Consider the following 19,010-nt stretch of genomic DNA (forward strand, 5'->3'; position numbering starts at 1 on the left):
TGGAGTGGCTTGCCATTTCCTTCTTCAGGGGATCTTCCTGACCCAGGGATGATTGGCTGGCAGGTTCTTTATCACTGAGCCACCTGGGAAGCCAAATTGTTCTTTACACTGAGATAATACTTCCCTAATGATAAGCGTGGCTCACTTGTCTGAACTGTACAATCAACTAGATTTATGCTGAAAATCTGCTTTCCTTTCAGGAGACTGGCTGGTATTTTGGTACATGTTAGGCAGAGTGCCTACAGGATGAGAACCCAATAAAAACCTTGGCTGCCAAATCTCTATAAAGGGCTTTCCTGGGCAGAAAACTGTGTGTGTTGTTCCATGTTTGTGTGTTCTTCCCCTCTTGGGGAAGAGAGAGCATAAGGAAGTCCATGTGTGGATTCTTCTGGGCTTTTCCCTTGATGATCCAGCTGTAATCTTAGCTGTGAGTACAACCAAGTGCTGACTCCCTTGGGTCCTTCTAGTGAATCTACGAATTATGTGAGTTGTCTTGGCAACTCCTGATCCAATGGGTTAAATCATTCTGCTCTAATCTCAATTCACTTACTACTACAGCAAATATTTATTGAGCCCCCATATGCCAGGCATGGTTCTAAGCACCTGAGACAAGCCAGTGATGCAAATAAAGATCCCAGTCCCAGAGGAATTTGCATCCTCTTGGGGTGAGATGCATGATAAAACAACAAAATAATAGAAGAGTATATAATCTACTAGAGGCAATACAGCAAGCCTATGGAAAATGAATATGAAGAACAGGGTAAGAGAGAGCTGGTGGTTTAGGTTGAGAGTGAGGCTCAAGGAAGCCTCTTGGGGTGAAGCTTGTGAAAAGCTGCACAGAGATCTGGGGAAGAGCTTTCTAGGCGAGTCACCTGGTACCCTCTCTGGTAAATGGTAACTGTATGTTTAACATTTCCAGAAACTGCCAAATCACTTTTCATGGCAGCTGCTCAATGTTATCAATACATTCTCCTCAGCAATGTTAGAGGGTTTTAATTTTTCCATGTCTTCTTCAAGACTAGTTATGATCTCTTTTTTTTCATTACAGCCATCTTAGCCTCTTGATGAAAGTGAAAGAGGAGAGTGAAAAAGCTGGCTTAAAGCTTAACATTCAGAAAACTAAGATCATGGCATCTGGTCCCATCACCTCATGGGAAATAGATGGGGAGACAGTTGAAACAGTGTCAGACTTTATTTTTTTGGGCTCCAAAATCACTGCGGATAGTGACTGCAGCCATGAAATTAAAAGACGCTTACTCCTTGGAAGGAAAGTTATGCCCAACCTAGATAGCATATTTAAAAGAAGAGACATTACTTTGCCAACAAAGGTCTGTCTGGTCAAGGCTATGGTTTTTCCAGTGGTCATGTATGGATGTGAGAGTTGGACTGTGAAGAAAGCTGAGCACTGAAAAATTGATGCTTTTGAACTGTGGTGTTGGAGAAGACTCTTGAGAGTCCCTTGGACTGCAAGGAGATCAAACCAGTCAGTCCGACAGGAAATCAGTACTAAATATTCATTGGAAGGACTGATGCTGAAGCTGAAACTCCAATACTTTGGCCACCTCATGCAAAGAGTTGACCCATTGGAAAAGACCCTGAAGCTGGGAGGGATTGGGGGCAGGAGGAGAAGGGGATGACAGAGGATGAGATGGCTGGATGGCATCACTGACTCGATGGGCATGAGTCTGAGTAAACACCGGGAGTTGGTAATGGACAGGAAGGCCTGGCACGCTGAGATTCATGGGGTCGCAAAGAGTCGGACACGACTGAGCGACTGAACTGAACTGAACTGAACTGAATGGGTGTGAACTAGCTTCCTAGGTGGCTCAGCGGTAAAGAATCTGCCTGCAGTGCGGCAGACTTGGGCTCCATCCCTGGGTCAGGAAGATCCCCTGGAGAAGGAAATGGCAACCCACTCCAGTATTCTGGCCTGGAGAATTTCACAGACAGAGAAGCCTGGCGGGTTACAGTACATGGGGTCATGAAAGATTTGGACATGATATAGCAACTAAATGGCAAAAAATGGTTGTGAAGTGATATTTCACTGTGGTTTTGATAGGCATTTCACAGATGACTGATGTTGAGCCCCTTTTCATGTGTATATTGGCCATATGTATATATTCTTTGGAGAAATATCTTCTTTAAATCATGGGAATGGGAAACAAAAATATGTCTGCAGGAATACTGCATAGAAAAAAGCTGTCTTAGGGATCTGGTAAACTTTTGATATAGCCTTGAGTGAAACAAAAGGTATCAGTGATGGTAAGCCCATTCACCTTAACAAAAGAATTAAATTCAGAGTTAAAACAAGGCCAATCTTTGTAACAGCTCCCTCATCTTCTAGGATTCTCTCCTTCACTTACCCAGCTCCAGTCACTAATGTCTGTGGAACTCCTTGAATATGCCAGGCAATCATCTGTCCCAGTGCTTTTGCACTGGCCATCTCCTTTGCCCACAAATGTTTTCCTTCAGATATCCATATAATTCACTCCTTTACCTTCAAATCTTTGCTCAAATTTTACCTTCTCAGTGAGGGCTACTCTGTAGCGCTTACAAACCCTCTTTGACAGTCCTGCTTTTTCTTCATGGCACTTACAACCTAACATATTTGAGAATTTATTTATTTGAAAATATTTAATGTTGTCTCTGCCCTGCTAAGCACTGTAAGAACAGAAATTTCTATCTGCTTTGTTCACTGATTTATCTCTAGAGCCTGGAAGACTGCCTGGTGCTCAATAAATATTTGTTCAATGAATAACTGAAACTAACTTGGATACTCAATTGGTAAATATGTTATTTTCAAATGAAATAAAAAATTAAGTAATTTATTTAAGATAATACACTTAGATTTCATTCTACATGCTCTCTAATTACACCTTTGGTAATTCAGATTAAAAGTGGCCTCCCTGTTGCTTGTGAGACAATGGCACAGGGACTGTGTCTCTTCCAAGGAATTGTATTGGGTAAAACACTAAGAATTTCTGTCTACTCCTTGACATACTCACCTGTAAGTGAATCCAGAAACAATACATACAAAAAAAAAAAAAAAAAAGGGGAGAGAGAGAAATTCACATATGATTCTGTTAAAGAAAACTAATCTATTACTCACTGCCTACTAAGCTGGCAAGAGATGAGTCAAGGTCACTCCCAAGGGCTTTGCTTGCCGCCATTGCAGGACTTGGTGGTACCAGTGAGATGGGTGCAGGCTGCCCAGTTGGTGCCATGGTTGGCATCAGAAGATCACCTAGACCATCAAACACTGGAAATCAAACAGAACAGGTTCAGAATAATTGCAAAAGGAATATGTAAAATCAAAGGGAAACTCTTTTGAAAAAGAATGAAACAAGTACATTTACAGTCTTACCAAAGTGGCATTTAATCCATACTTTTAATGACTATAACACAAAAAGAACATCTCTACATATGTCTACTCATAAAGTATGGAGATACTAATGAACATGAAAGTGGAAAAAAAAATTGTGTAACATTCAGGAAAGAGCACAGACTTGGCAATCAGAATTGGGCTCAATGTCAGCTGCCTGCCTCACTAGTGTGTGACTTTGAGAAAGTGACTGTAGGAGTTTTTATTACCTGTAAGTGGAAAGAGTACAACTAAAACATGAATTTGTTGTGAAGATTAAACCAGATGATATACGTTGTGCCTTTACTATAATGCTCACTCAAAATAGGCATTTAATATGTGGTAGTTACAATGCTTACTTTTATAAAAATTCTTATATGAGAAAGTAAGTCTGAATCTCCTAATTCCTATGAAATCAGTGCTGGAATAAAATCTGATCTGATGATTAGTACCTATTAATAAATACTTGAAAAACATAGTGTAGAAGTAAGAATTTTGATTTTTGTTTCTTTCATTGTAGTATTCACTTTTGGTTCTAACTTTAAGGGCATAGCTACAGTATATGCTATTTTCAGTATTAATAATCATGCAATTATTGATGGTTCTTGATCAGCATGTAACAAATGACTATTTTGTTTATTTTATTTAGTTCCTGGAATACAGAAAGACTATTCAAAAATTCTGGCTCATAGGATTTGTACATAAGCTTCTGCTGATAAACCAAAAACAAAAGTTTCATGGTTGCTAATTGTTTATATATATATAAAAACAATGCATATTTACCATACACACACCACTCTACAATAATTCTAAATTAAAAGAAGGACAGCATTCAACTCAGCACTGGCAATGGAAGCAACCAAATTGTCAGGCAGAGGATATAGTTAGGGTGTTTCTGAAACACAATTACCAAAAACTCACCAATTGGGAATTTGTAGTAGGGACCCAGCATGAGAAGAGGAGAATGGAAGAAAATACAAACAAAACGACAGCAGGATGAAAGGTTAAAGGCAGGCAAAGAATACTATTCGTGTCAACGTCATCAAACGAGGGCCAGGCAAACTTCAGAGAGTGTAAGCAACAGCAGTGGGAGTGTCTACACCCTGAGATGCTGCACAAAGATCTAGCACAAAGTATTTGTTTTCCTTAACTTTCTCCAAACATGTGCACATAAGCTCATGCAAACAGATGGTGTGCATGTTAAGTTAAATTTCTGCTAAAAAATAAAAACAAAAACAGAAAGAGACTGCAGGTTATTCTTAAAGCCACCAAAATGTATGGAAAATATTTATTTAGATTATAGAAGGAGAGGTTCATTGAACAGTTTTAAAACCAGGTCTTCATTCAATATTTGCTTATAAATTTCCTGATATCACACGAACCTGAGGTGGTGTATTTTAGAAACAGAACAAATAAAAAGAATGTCTGAAAAATCACTGCCTCACCTGAAGGATCAAAGGAGCTGCTGCTAGAAGTTGAAGGCGTTGTTCCAAAAGCTGCCTCAAAATTGGGCTGTAGCAGGTTATTCTGAGCTGGAGTCACTGGAGATGGAGAAGGAGCCATGAAAGAACCCCCAAATCCTGGGAAAAAATAGTTTCAGAAAAATATAAGCAGAAACAACTAAAGATAGGTAAAGGCCAATAAAACAGAGTCAGCAGAAGTAACAGAAGACCAAAAAGGCATTCAGTGCATATGGATGAGAAGGCAATGAAACCCAGGAAGTTATGCTTTGGAATAGTTTTCCAAGTATCTCAAAATCTGACACGTAATAATGAGATTTAACTTAATTGGAAATCAGACAGTACACAAGACTTTATGTCCCTGTTAAGAGAACCTGCAGCAATCCAATCTACCATTATGATGGAGTACATAAAGCTGAGATGGTTTCACTATGGCTAAACTTCAGATAGTCATTTTTGTATTTAAATTTTGTTTCTTCAAATCACAATACCAGGTACCTCGAAAATGCTTAGTTTACACATTGGCTCGGTATAATAATAAAATGCAAATCAGAAAAATATGCGTGTATCCTGCCATCAACTCCTTAATGTATTTCTTATATGTTCCAGTCCCATTGTTGCCATTGATAAGTTTAGGCTCACCCAATACAATGCAAAGTGGCTTTCTGCCTCTAATTTGTAGCTCCTCCAACCTAGCCTTTATAGTGCAGGCAGAGTGATCTTTCTGAGTAGAAAATGCTGACAAAGTTACTTCTCTAACATCCTTCATGGGCTCCCCAGAACTTTCAGATTCATATAATGTGGCTTCCTTTATATAGCAAACAAGCGCATCCGTCTCTGGACCCCCTTCTCCCCTCCCTGCAAACTCAGTTGCAGCCATAATACACCACAATGAGTCAAACACCAGCCCTGGGAGGGCTTCTGTGCCTCCCACTGCCACCCACAGCTACCAGCCACGACGACCCTGCCCCTCCCACGCCTGATATACATGGGCGAAGTGTCCTGCCTCTGTGCTCTCAGCACTGGTACATCGCCCCACCCCACCTGTATACCACACTTGATTTCCACCCCAAGTCCCCACCCTGGGGATGGCTTTTTGGTGTCAGGAACCATCTTTTTTCATCTTTTCCATGAATACTCAGTCAAATGTCTAAAACACTGAATTAACACTTATTGAATGAAGGGTACTTTTGAATTTAAAAGATGAGGAGAAAGCAAAGACCTCAAATTAAGTGTTTCTCTTTTGAAGCCTGGAAGTAAATCACTGCTCTCAGTAACAGACAGAAGCAGAGCTCACTGTGTACTGCTTCTGTACAAAAAGATGCAGCCTATGAAGAAAGTGACTCCTTAAGGAGACATTAGATGATGTCCTATTATTAAACATGCATCAAAATTAAAGAAGTCTTTTTTATATTCAGTTAGGGTATATATATATAATATATATATATAAATGTATTCTTTTCTCATCTAGCTGTATCTTTTCCTCACAAAATGTTTGCCAAAAAACATAAAGAATGCTTACAAAAAACCTTCAGCTTACATTTCGTAAGTCAGTTTATAATTTTAGAAATGACTTCCATTGAAGTTCTCCAGTTACTATTTCTAACCAGAAAGTCATGCTACCCTTGGAAATGGACAGTGACATTGGCTTAGGTTTCCTTGTTTATGTAGGAAAAAAAATGCAACTTGGAGGACTGTTACCTATTAGAAGATGCTCTCTAAAATTCACGGGGACTACCTGAAGTGATTTTATCAGTTTTCAAGTGATTTAAGGATCATGTAACCTTCCTAAATGAAGATAAGACATCCCGTAGATATTTAAAAATTAATATCATAATGAAGCAAAGATGGGATAAATGCAATTATTTTTGAGGATATGACCATTTTGGTTTTAGGAAGGTTGGTTGCTGCATTAAGGCTAACTTCTTGGAAACATCCCCCACAAGTTGGAATACGGTTTTTGGAAATCTAGGCAATGGGTACGGCTTTCTTTGTTATAGGTAACATGGAAACAACTATACTTGACGCTCAGTTTCTTAAAATTTGGTCTAAAAAGGACAATTTATTCTAGGGTCACAGCATATCAGTGTTGGAAAGGACATTAAGATCAGCTGATTCAATCCTGCCTTTTCACAGCTAGAAAAGATGCAAAGGGAAGTTAACACGCCCCCGTGACTCGGTAATAAAAAGAGAAAACCATGTGCATTCACCCAGGGCTTAACTGCTTAGTGCTGCTGAGTTTCATAAGGTAAGGGGATCATTCCCACAGATGAATAAATAAACCTGTTTAATGAAAAGAAAAATCACTGCTTTCTCTATGAAAGTGAAGGTTTAGCCAAAATTGGCATGAGGCTCACCAAATGACAGGCACATTCTGAGAAATTTCTTGAACTATCTGAGCCACATACATTGCCAATATTTGACCATTTTGAGCCTACAAAAATAGCAATTTTATATCATTCAACCTAAGACATGTATTAGCTCATTTACACCTCACAATCACTCCAGGAATTTTCATGAATGGGGAAACTAGGGCCACAGAGGTTAAATAATTTGACTCAGGTGACCTGACAGCAAGTGCAGAGCCAGGATTTCAGAAAGCAATCTTCCAGAACCCTGGTTCTTCCCCACAATACTACTTGGCCTCTTTCCTAAAGCCAGGAGTGAGGTCAGAGTTATCCCCTTTTGATAGGTTTATAAAGTCAACAGAGATATGGAAAGATGGCTTTTCCCCATTATACTCAGTTCTTATGAAGCAGGCACCTTCAAAGCTATAAAGTGATATAAAATAACCAACTGATTATTATGTTAAGGAAGAAAAATCTGTCACTTTACTCCAAAGGAAGAGTTCAGCAGGAAAATGATAGACATTAACAAGGAGTTTGGAAAACTCATGTTAAGTGAAAAGTTTTAGAGACTTGGAATAGAGGTAAGGAGTAAGAGGCCACTAACGACGACTCTTTCTCTTTGGTTCTGAATTATATTAAGAAAGTCTGTGCAGCTGAAAATAAAGTAATAACTACTAGACTTCTGCCTATTTATATATGTCTCAGATGTCCTGCAGACATGTTTGAGCTGTCCTACAATGGAATCACCAGCTAAAGACATACTGCCTTTTATCACAGATGATCAGTCTTATGAACGTTATCTCTCTACAGGGGAATGGCCTACACACTTAATGAAGTTCTATTAATAGAGACATATCAAAACTGACAGTTGTCATCTACACACATCACTTGGGTCGAGGGAGTACCATGTTAAAATTATTGGTAGATAAATACACTCCAACACACATTTCCCCACACTCACATGTGCTCTATTGTGTTAAAGATGCTGCCATTTCCTTTATTCTCAGTGGTACAGTTATTAAGTCCATTTACTAAGATCAATCTGGGAGAGTCAATATTTCTAAGAATAACAGCCTGAGAACCTTCTGCCTGACAATTTTCTGTTTCTGACCCCCAGAGAAGATGAAATGATTGGTCCTCTACAGACCATACCAGTTAGTGGGAACTGTTATTAACTGCACACTGGAAGTTTTTATATTTTAAATCAGTTCAAGGACTTCCATGGCCTGGCTAAAGTGACCTGTGCCATGTGGTTAACAAAAAATGAGAAACTATGAAAGGTCTCTGTCTTACTGCAGGACGTTACTCTCCCATACCCATGGAATTAAAACTAGGAACAGGCACAGTCCTATGATAGTACAGATTATGGCGCAGTCCTCCCAGAATTGTCTGTTATGGAAGAAAATGCTTTTCCTGTTTGATGTCAACCTCAGAAGTTAGGCATATCCCTCAACATACCTAACCTCCCTTAATAGTCCATTTTTACATGGCCATCCAGGAAACTGTCTCCATCTTTCAAACATCTGTTATCTTCAGCTGATATCTCATAAGAGGAATTTGACGGTTTTACTCTTCACTGAGTGAAATAACATTTCATTTGTTATAATAACTCTCAAGTTTCCAGCCAGACTCTGTCTGAGATGGGTGATACCTGTATCCCACCAGCAACCTCAATGACTTGGAGAGATTTATTCTGTTAGCTTGTCCTCCTTGGACACAGAAGCTGCCTCGTCTAGAAAGTTCTCTAGTTTCACCACACTGGGTATACCAAATAGAACCTGAAATTTTTACTCAAGGAGGTGACTAAGATGATATTTTATTCACAGTTCAATTCTGGACTTGCAATTATGTCATAGCTCTAGAAGTAAATTAAATGAAAAATAACCAGTTTTTCTGGGATATGTGTCCTTTCAAGAGATTATCCATTTAGTCTTTGTTTTTGAGTTTTAAATTACACACTTAAATCTTTTTTGGGGGTGCTACAATATATGAACTTTTTTTATTAGTACACCAAATTGTAAGATCTTATTCACTAAAAACAATGTGAAAAGACAACCCTCAGAACAGGAGAAGAAAAGCTATGACCAACCTAGAAAGCATATTAAAAAGCAGAGACACTACTTTGCCGACAAAGGCCCATCTAGTCAAAGCTATGATCTTTCCAGTAGTCATGTATGGATGTGAGAGTTGGACTATAAAGAAAGCTGAGTGGTGAAGAATTGATGTTTTTGAACTGTGGTGTTGGAGAAGACTCTTGAGAGTCCCTTAGACTGCAATGAGATCAAACCAGTCAGTCCGACAGGAAATCAGTGCTAAATATTCATTGGAAGGACTGATGCTGAAGCTGAAACTCCAATACTTTGGCCACCTGATGCAAAGAACTGACTTCTTTGAAAAGACCCTGATGCTGGGAAAGGTTGAAGGCAGGAGGAGAAGGGGACGACAGAGGATGAGATAGTTGGATGGCATCACTGACTTGATGGACATGTGTTTGAGCAAACTCTGGGAGTCAGTGATGGGCAGGGAAGCCTGGCATGCTTTAGTCCATGGGGTCTCAAAGAGTTGGACACAATTGAGCAACTAAACTGAACAGGATGGGAGAAAATAATAGTAAATGAAACAACTGACAAAGAATTAATTTCCAAAATATATAAGTAGCTCATACAACTCAAAACCAGAAAAACAAACAGCCCAATCAAAGAGTGGGAAAAAGAAATAAAAAGGTATTTCTTCAAGGAAGACACACAGATGACGAAGAAACACATGAAAAGATGCTCAACATCACTCACCATTAGAGAAATGCAAATGAAAACTACAATGAGATACCACCTCACACTAGTCAGAATGGCCATCATCAAAAAGTACAAACAATGCATGCCAGAGAGGATGTGGAGAAAAGGGAACCTTCTTGCACTGCTGGTAGGAATGTCAATAGGAATGTAAACTGATACAGCCACTATGGAAGATGGTATGGAGACCCCTTAAAAAGCTAGGAACAAAACCACCATATGACTCAGCAATCCCACTCCTAAGCATATACCCTGAGGAAACTAAAACTGAAAAAGACACATGTACCCCACTGTTCACTGCAGCACTATTTACAATAGCTAGAACATGGAAGCTACCTGGATGTCCATTCACAGATAAACAGGAAAAGAGGCTGTGGTACATATATACAATGGAATACCATCAGCCATAAAAAGAAACGCATTTGAGTCAGTTCCAATGAGATGGACAAACCTAGAGCCCATCACACAGAGTGAAGTAAGCCAGAAAGAGAAATACATCATATACTGACACACATATATGGAATCCAAAAAGATGGTACTGATGAATTCACTTTCAGGGAAGCAATGGAGAGACACAGAGAACAGACCCATGGACATGGGGGAGTGGAGGAGGGACAGGGTGAGATGTGCGCAGAGAGCCATATGGAAACCTACAATACCACATGTAAAACAGCCAGCCAGAGGGAACCTGCTGTGTGACCCAGGGGACTCACACAGGGGCCCTGTGACAATTCCTGTGACAGGGGTGCGATGCAGAGGGAGCTGGGAGGGAGGCCCTGAAGGGAGGGGACCTGGGCACACCTATGTCTGACCCTTGATGTACATCAGAAAACCACAAAATTCTTCAAAGCAATTATCCTTTAATCAAAAAGACCAATTAAAAAAAAAGATCTTATTCAAAGTAGTGATCAAAGTGAACAGTATTTCAAGATGCCTGCAACAACTACAACATAACATTAAACAAGTAACTGTGATCTCTACTGGTGGAAAAGTTGCAGGCACTGCTTTTACTATTGTAAAAGTAATTTTACAATACTGATTTGCTGCCAGCATTCAGATTCTGGAGTAAAGCTAAAATTTCAGTTAGTGAAAAATAAAGATGTAATATTTCCCTCCATCAAGTTCACAGATACCCCTGCCTTCTACCCATGGTTAAGAAGCCCTGCTTTCAGGGTGAGTTTTGGACATATTTGGGACCCATGGCTGGAAAGATTTAGAGAAGCAAGACCCTCACTTAAGAATCCCCTCTGTAGTGAAGATGGACATTCCAAGATGTTTCTTTCCTCCTATTCGTGGCAGTTGCTGGAGGTTCCCACTTGGAGCTTATATGTTCAGAACCGTTGAGGAGATACTTGAAAACAAGTTCATCAACTCAAGTTCTGGTTTTTCTGACTGCAATCAGCTTCCCAGTCCTTATCAGACTGTCAGCTAACTTAACATGTTAAGATGAATAATTCACTCCACTGTCTTCCACCTCAAAGGGCTGCAGGGTCTTGCGCTGTGGAGCAGCCAGGGACTGGGGCAACCTGTCCGCTGTGCTCATGGGGCAGTCCTGGGGGCGGATCTCCTTGGCAAGCTTCCCTTTCTTCAATGTGCACGCCTCCTGGTAGGGTGGTGAGATTGAGGGCTGCCTGGGTGGAGTGTACTTGTATTCTGAGCCGTCCTCTAGGTCCAGTGGGTAACTGCGGTCTGAATCATAGGTGCTCAGGTCCCCAGAGGTCACAAATGGCACAATGATGTGACTGGGGCCATCCAATTGGTTAAAATTCTAAGAGTGATCCAGCAAGGGTTTGGTCAGGTCCGGCAGGAAGCCCTCAGGGGGGTCTTAACCCTTACAGACAGCAAAGGCCTCGATGCTGGAATTCCGGCTGCTCCTGGGATTGGCACGTAGCATGCTGGAGAAGATGACACGCAGCTGGCTGTAGATCAGTGTCACATCCTGGCCTCGGAAGATCTTGGCCACAAAGCAGCCCCCTGGCTTCAAGATGTACATAGCAAGGTTCAGAGCAGCTAGGAGGAGTTGGGCCTGCATGTACTCATCAACATCGTGGAGGCCGGTTACATCAGCAGCCCCGTCACACACCACTAGGTCCCGCGGGGCAGTCTTCAAAGTGCTGGATGATCTCTTTGGCAGTGGACAGCTGGGTGATATCCCCCTGGATCTGTAACACACCTGGTAGTGGAGCCATTGCCTGAAGGTCCACAGCCACCACACGGCCAGAACCCTGGCCCCCAATCTTCTGGCTCAGCACTTGGCTCCAGCTGCCTGGGGCGGCACACAGGTCAACTGCACATGTCATGCCTTGGAAGAGCTGGAATTCCTCGTCAAGTTGTAACCTCTTGAAGGTACTGCGGGCACGCCAGCCATTTTCCTTGGCTAGGCGGTAGTAGACATCTCGCTTGTCCTTTGACGACCGTCCCATCTCACACACCGTTTGCCCAGGGGCCTGACAACAGTAAGCTCAAACTTTCGGGGTGGGGAGAAGAGGAACGAAGACAGCCGGTCCATAAGCAGCACAAGCCACAAGCCCGTGAGAAGTCGTAGGTTTTCGGATTGTGTCCTTAGTCGCTCTGAAAGCCTGTCGCGCATGCCTAACGGCGACCAGAGTGTGACACATCTGTCACCGTGGAACGCAGTGGCTCGTGTGAAGCCGGACTGGACCAGAACTTACCACTTGAGCTCCGGCATCTCATGGAAATGTAGCCAGTCTGACGAACTGCCGTTCCCAACATGCAATGGGCGCGAGTAAAGCCACTGGTCTCGCATGGTGAGGCAGAAACATCGCGAGGCACTAGAACTCACATACTAATTTTTGATAGCGCTTTCTCCGCAATTTTGAGATGCTCCTTAATTTTTAGTTTAAAATCTCTAAAAATAATTTTTAACATTTAGTTATGCTATATCTTTATTGCATTTCCCTTGGTATTTACATATAATTTTATTCACTCAAAAAACACTGTAAAGCAATTATGTTCCAATAAAAAAAAGAGGGAAAAAAATCTAACCAATGATGGAAATGCAGAAAAGCTTCTCTTAGAGTATTCACATATTACAGAACTAACGGTCAAATATCATGGTACCTTTCCCCAGAAATCCTTAAAAAAAAAAAAAAGACAATACAAGATAAAAGTTGCTGAATTAAGCATATTACTTCTTTAATAAAAAAGAAACATGCTAACTTAAAGTAAGGCATCTAATGAGCTGCAGGGGTGGCTTGCATACAAATGTGATTTTAAGACCAATTTCATCAACTCCTGGGAAATAATCAACTTTCTATTATACAATGTCTTGTTTTTCAATTTCATGTCTAAAAGGAAAAGAAGACATGCACCTTGAAATTTATATATTATCTGTTACTTATAAAAATACAGCCAAACTTAACTTTCATAAAATACTATTTTATTTTAATGCAATTAATTACCAGCTAGTAGGTCTGCCGATGCTGACGAGCTAGAAGCAGCCTGAGGTGCAGGTTGGGGTTCAGAAGCACTACTTCCGAATGCATCTACCCATTATCCATTATGCAGCAAAAAAGTAAAAGAGTGTAAACAGTAAGTAAGGGAAGTGATTTGCCGAGAAATGCACAGATATGACACTCTGTGGTAAGGTTGTCACCTGTGGATATGTGAAATGACTGAATGGATTGAATTATGCTCTGACCAGTTCATTCTCTCAAAAGAAGAGTTCTAGGATATTTATAATTAACACCTCTTTGTAAGAGTAAGAAAATTATTTTTCTTCTTTTTTTTTAAGGCTAAATCCTATAATCTGTCAAAACAGGATCAATGTTTTAAAACTTTTTGCTCAAAGCAAAGAATCCCCTCCCACTTAGAACTCTAGTAAACAAAATTTAACAAACTTAATTCAAGCAGCAGCTGCCCTACTTGCATCAAAGTTTAATGATTTTGCCACAGGTTTGAACCTCTGAATGTCACAAACTGCGACACCTTTGTACCTCTCATATTCCTTTCATGGCATTCACCATAATGCATCAATGTATCCTAACTATTCAGTGTGGGTTTCACTTGCTAAGGATGGTATTTTAGCCCACAGCACACACATTTATGGAAATTCATAAAGAAATCACTCCAAACTTGGACTTTTCCCAATAAATTTACTGCTAACAGAAGACACTGAATGTATCATCCAAATGAGTAGTTCTAGAGTTAATTCAGTACATCTGCCTTTCTTCCGATAGCATACAGGAAAAGAAAAATGCATTTAAGTCAGTGAAGCATCTTCTAGTTCTCAGAGAGGATTTAGGAACATTAAACTCAACATAAATAAACCCTATGGAATAATGCATGACATCTAGAGCTTATGCTTTCAATTGTGACTGGCTTATCTTTTTTCAATTCCAAATTATCTATGTTTATATTGCTTTAAAGAACTTGGAAACACTGATTTAGCCGACAGATCAGGACCACCAAGGAAGAGCAGTAGCAGGAAATTCCAATCAGTTGATTCTACACTAGGATGAATGAAAAGTTAAAAACACAAGACTGCAAATGAAAAATCATCTGGTTTTGTTAGGACATGCACTAAAAAAATAGGATGAGCTGATGAGGATGAAGATGATGATGACAAAGAAATGGAAAGATCTTAAAAACGTAAGTTCACATTTAAAAGATGAAAATAACTTCATATAGTCAAAAGGAAAAAAAAATGAAGTACAATGAAGTACAAGATCTCAAAACTATTCTGGGGGGGGGGGGAGGATTTTGTGAGTGTTGAAGGAGGAGAGATACGCACCCCCAAAAAGGTCTATCACACCTGAAGAATCCACTTTTGCTGGCGAGGCAGTGGTTGCAGGAGATGGTGCTACAAATGTATCCACTGCAGCAAAGCACATAACAGGACAAGGGTAGTCACCCAGAGGAAAATGAAACCCTGTGCCTCAACAAATAGCTTTCTGAGATTTCATGTTGAATAGCAGGAAGATCTATCCTCTTAAGTTAGACAGTCTTAACAGCTAAGTAAAAGCCAATAGATTTAAAAATACATACTTCACAGAAGAAAATAAAACTTGACTCCCTGAGGTCCCAGGATGTAGTGTGAAAAAGAGTTTTTCTCTTTCCAGTTTTGCTTTGAAATATAGGGGGTCATCAATTGGGGATGGACAAAAAAATGAGATTTTTTTTTAAGTGAATTTTGAGTGTAAAAGAACTCAAGACAACCTTCATATTTTCACATCTGTCTCTCCACACATACCCCCCACTCCCCACCACCACCACTAAGACATCTAGGAAGGCTTGACCTTGGCAGAAGCACTCACCGGATAGGAGGTCAGCAGTGAGAGAGCTCTCAGGCACAGGAGAGGCCCCTTGCGGTGGAGAGGAGAAAGCATCTTCCCAAAGTGAAACAAACCAAAACCAAGCAGAAGTGAGTAGAGAGCTGAAATCACAGTCAGAAATCTAACAAGTGCATTATCACAGGGGTGGACCAAGGGTTTTGTCATGAAAACATCGAGGCAAACTCACGTAAAGAAAGGGGGCTTTGGCTTTACCTGTCCCGAACAGGTCTATGCTAGGAGCAGCCTCTGGCTTAGGCGCGGGGGCGACTTCAGGAGCAGACTCAAACAAATCTAAGACCAAGAAGACACATGCCTTTACTCAACTGGAGGAACCCGCCAGAAACCGCTGCACTTTCCAGTTGCGGGCGAGCACTTTTGGAAGAGTTCTGAAACGAGCTGCAAATGGTTTCTGGAGAACCATTTCACGACACAGACATCATGCAGTCAAGAGTTTTGCGTATGCAGGACACCGCAAGGACCGGAATACAATCCACCGGGTGGGCAAGAGTTCAATGACATCGACAATGACAACAAAAACATTACCACCAAAGATATCTAGAGCGGGAGGAGCGGAGGTGGCGGCGGCGGAGGCGGCGGCGGCGGCGGGCGGTGGTGGAGGCAGCGGTGGTGGCGGCAGCGGCGGCCGCGACGGCGGGGGCAGGAGAAGGAGCAGTGGCGGGAACCGGAGGGGCTGCGCTAGCTGTAGGGGTAACTACAGGAACACTGGTCTCGGGTGGCTTCATGGCAAAGAGGTCCAGCTCGGGTGCAGCCTCCGCACTACCTTCAGACGGGGCAAAGGGGTCTTGGGGAAAGGAAAGTGGAGACACACACACAGCATCAGTAAGGAAATGGGCAAGAGCGCAGCGCTATAACTACGGGGACCAAGACACCTGGCACAGATATTCACACGCTAGCTAGGCTTTAGGCTGCTTGCTAGGCATTAGCTGCTGGCTACACGTTAGCTGCTGGCTAGGCATTACGCTGCTTGCTTTGAGCTACTATCCTACTGGGGGGGGGGGGGGTCAGTGATTAGCATGTTCTTCTAAAGAGAAAAGAAAATTTAGCAGGTACCACGAATTCAGAAACTGAAACACTTCCAAGTATTTGTCAGGTTAGACTACAGTCTAGGATTGGAGATTGTTATTTTTTAAACGCTCACTTAATCTGGTCACCTTGGTAGCTTGGAAGATTCATGAAAACATGCCTGTATATTGGAATTCAGTGTTACAAAAAGAGTACAATACATTGATAGCATTTATGGTTGTTGTTGAGTTACTAAGTCATGTCGGACTCTTTTACAACCCCATGGATTATAGCCCGTCAGGCTCCCCTGTCCATGGGGTCCATCCCAGGCAAGAATACTAGAGTGGGTTGCCATCTCCTTCTCCAAGGGATCTTTTCAACCCAGGAATCGAACCCGTGTCTCCTGCATTTCAGGCAGATACTTTACCACTAAGCCAACAGGGAAGTCCATCAGTAGCATTAGAGGGGAACAAAAACATTAAGACAGCATACTTGCAGTGACAAAAATTGTCAATCTTGAGAAATTGTCAATTTTGATAAGTATGCCCTTCGTTTTCTTAATGTTTTAAGTGTCAGCATTCTTCATTCTGTTAGGAGGAGTGATATTTTATGCTCAGAAGAAAGTAAAATTAGAAACACAGAGGGCCATGTCTAGCTATGGGGGTTTCACATCAGGACAAAACGACAACAGACGGGCTCAGGATTGGAAACCCACCATTTCCTGAACAAGCGTCAAGTGCCGCTGCTACGGGGGTTGGGGGGGCCGGCGCAGTGGCCCCTTCGGATGCTGTAGGGGCCTCCCCGGGAGAAGCTGCAAAGGCATCTTGGGTGCAGGTTTTAAAACAAAAGAAATGAAAGGGATAAAAAGAGAAGAAAAATATAGTGAAAGAACCAAGTTAAATTGCAAAGAAGGCTCCCTTATACAACATGAATTCTTAAAATGCATTTTTACGGCCCATGCACTATTGACAGTCACAGAACAATGACTCCTGGGGCCCCTTCATGTTGGTTACATGCAAAGTGGTGCAGTGTGGAGCCTGCTGAGACCTGTGAGGATCCAAAGGGTAACAGGATTCTCATTGTATAAGGGCTCTGAGAAGCATGTTTTATGCATCGCTAGAAAGTAATGGATGCAAAAATTAAAACACAAAAATTACTTTCTTAGGCAGTTCGAGACATTGAGCTTTCATTATTTATATACTATGTTACTACGATGTCTCTGACTCATGGTTTCTAGCAAGCATGGAGGTCCTCTTTAATGCCAATAAAATTAAATATACAATGACATAAACCATTTAAATTTAATTTTTATTTTATAGTCAAAATTGCACTGTTGATATGACATATATTAAATATTCATAAGTTAAACTTTCATTATCTCCGAGAAACATTTTTCAGACAATACCAAGGATTTGCTTTAAAGAACTAAAGAAAAAAAATTCGGAGATGATGCCATAATGCTTTTATTTTGACTTAAATTTATGGCTATTTTCAAATACTGCATTGCTCTAGTTATGTGGAAAATTACCTGTTTTCAATGAACTAAAAACATAGTTTCATGTTTTGAAACTACAAGTGTGTAACTGTTTACAATAAATTGTAATAATATACAGTAGATCCATTAACATACATGCAGCCTCCATTTATAAAAGCCCAATTTATAAATGGCTGATGTGTGCAAAGGATCCCAAATGTGTTTCTGTCAACACACCATGTTAATTATGGTAAAATTAGTTTTACCTGGAGTTTTCAAAGAAACCCTTTCATTCCAAAGTACAAAAGGAGTGAAGTTATCATAAATATGACCTGCCTAGAAGAAATTCCTAGAAAGTGGGGACCAAAAAATACCTGCCACTTACCTGCTAGACTTATATCCTAAACTGCTGCCTTCTGCAATACTTACCAGCGTTCCCTAGAACATTGCTCCTCCAGCCATTAAGAAGAATTTGTCAAACAAAATGCTACTGAGTCTTTCCCCTTTCCCAGAGATTTACCTGGTCTATTAAGTGGTAGGAAATCCTACAGTCAAGATACTTGTTTCTCAGTTTAACCCAGAATGTTTCAAATGGATCTGAGTATTAGACACACTATGATGTCATCCTGAAACCCAGAATTAACAAACATTAAACATTAGAGACTCAAGTGGGTTAAAAGGTTCTTTACAAAAACACCAATATCCCTGGAATGGACAATAGGACAATCATATGTTACAGCTTGATTTGATTGATTCTCACAGCTACACTGAGGGAACACGTTCTGGTAAAGGGCAGTCAAGGGAGATGGTGAATAACAACAATGGCATATGAAAAACACACTCGGAGATAGGACAGACAGCCTCCCCAGGTGCCATGTTAAGGATACTATCACAGAAGACTTAGGGCAACATGAAAGCACTAAGAACTGGGGCCAACAGTCTAAGAAAAGGTTTGTTGTTGTTTAGTCACTAAGTCATGTCTGACTCTGCAATCCCATGGGCTGTTGAAAATATTTTGCTGTGAGTCAGGTCTGTTTTCTTTCTTTTTATTCTCATAAAATCTGGAACTGAGGATAGTGTGATTGGAAACAATAGAAGCAGTAATAGCAGTCACTATTGGTGTGCCAGTCACTGTAAATATTTCATTGGCATTATTACATTTAATTCCTACAACTCTGTTGGGATGTAAGTTCTATCATCTCCACTTTGTAGATAAGAGAATGGAAACTTGTAAACTCTGAGGATTTGCCCAAGGTTTGGC

General features: G+C 40.9%; 1 protein-coding gene and 1 pseudogene across 1 annotated transcript in view; both read right to left on the reverse strand.

Moving 5' to 3' along the window:
• SNAP91 (synaptosome associated protein 91) overlaps positions 1–19,010 on the reverse strand; it is a 166,489-nt gene that overhangs the window by 24,518 nt on the left and 122,961 nt on the right. The window contains 9 exon segments of the mRNA XM_070449843.1: positions 3,110–3,259; positions 4,807–4,941; positions 13,381–13,464; positions 14,712–14,795; positions 15,235–15,306; positions 15,466–15,543; positions 15,796–15,857; positions 15,859–16,054; positions 16,991–17,098. Coding sequence (XP_070305944.1) covers positions 3,110–3,259; positions 4,807–4,941; positions 13,381–13,464; positions 14,712–14,795; positions 15,235–15,306; positions 15,466–15,543; positions 15,796–15,857; positions 15,859–16,054; positions 16,991–17,098 — 969 coding nt within the window.
• Positions 10,799–12,877, reverse strand: LOC110128212 (tRNA (cytidine(32)/guanosine(34)-2'-O)-methyltransferase pseudogene; annotated as a pseudogene).

This window comes from Odocoileus virginianus, chromosome 19 (assembly GCF_023699985.2).
Source record: "Odocoileus virginianus isolate 20LAN1187 ecotype Illinois chromosome 19, Ovbor_1.2, whole genome shotgun sequence".
In the NCBI taxonomy this organism is placed as follows: domain Eukaryota; kingdom Metazoa; phylum Chordata; class Mammalia; order Artiodactyla; family Cervidae; genus Odocoileus; species Odocoileus virginianus.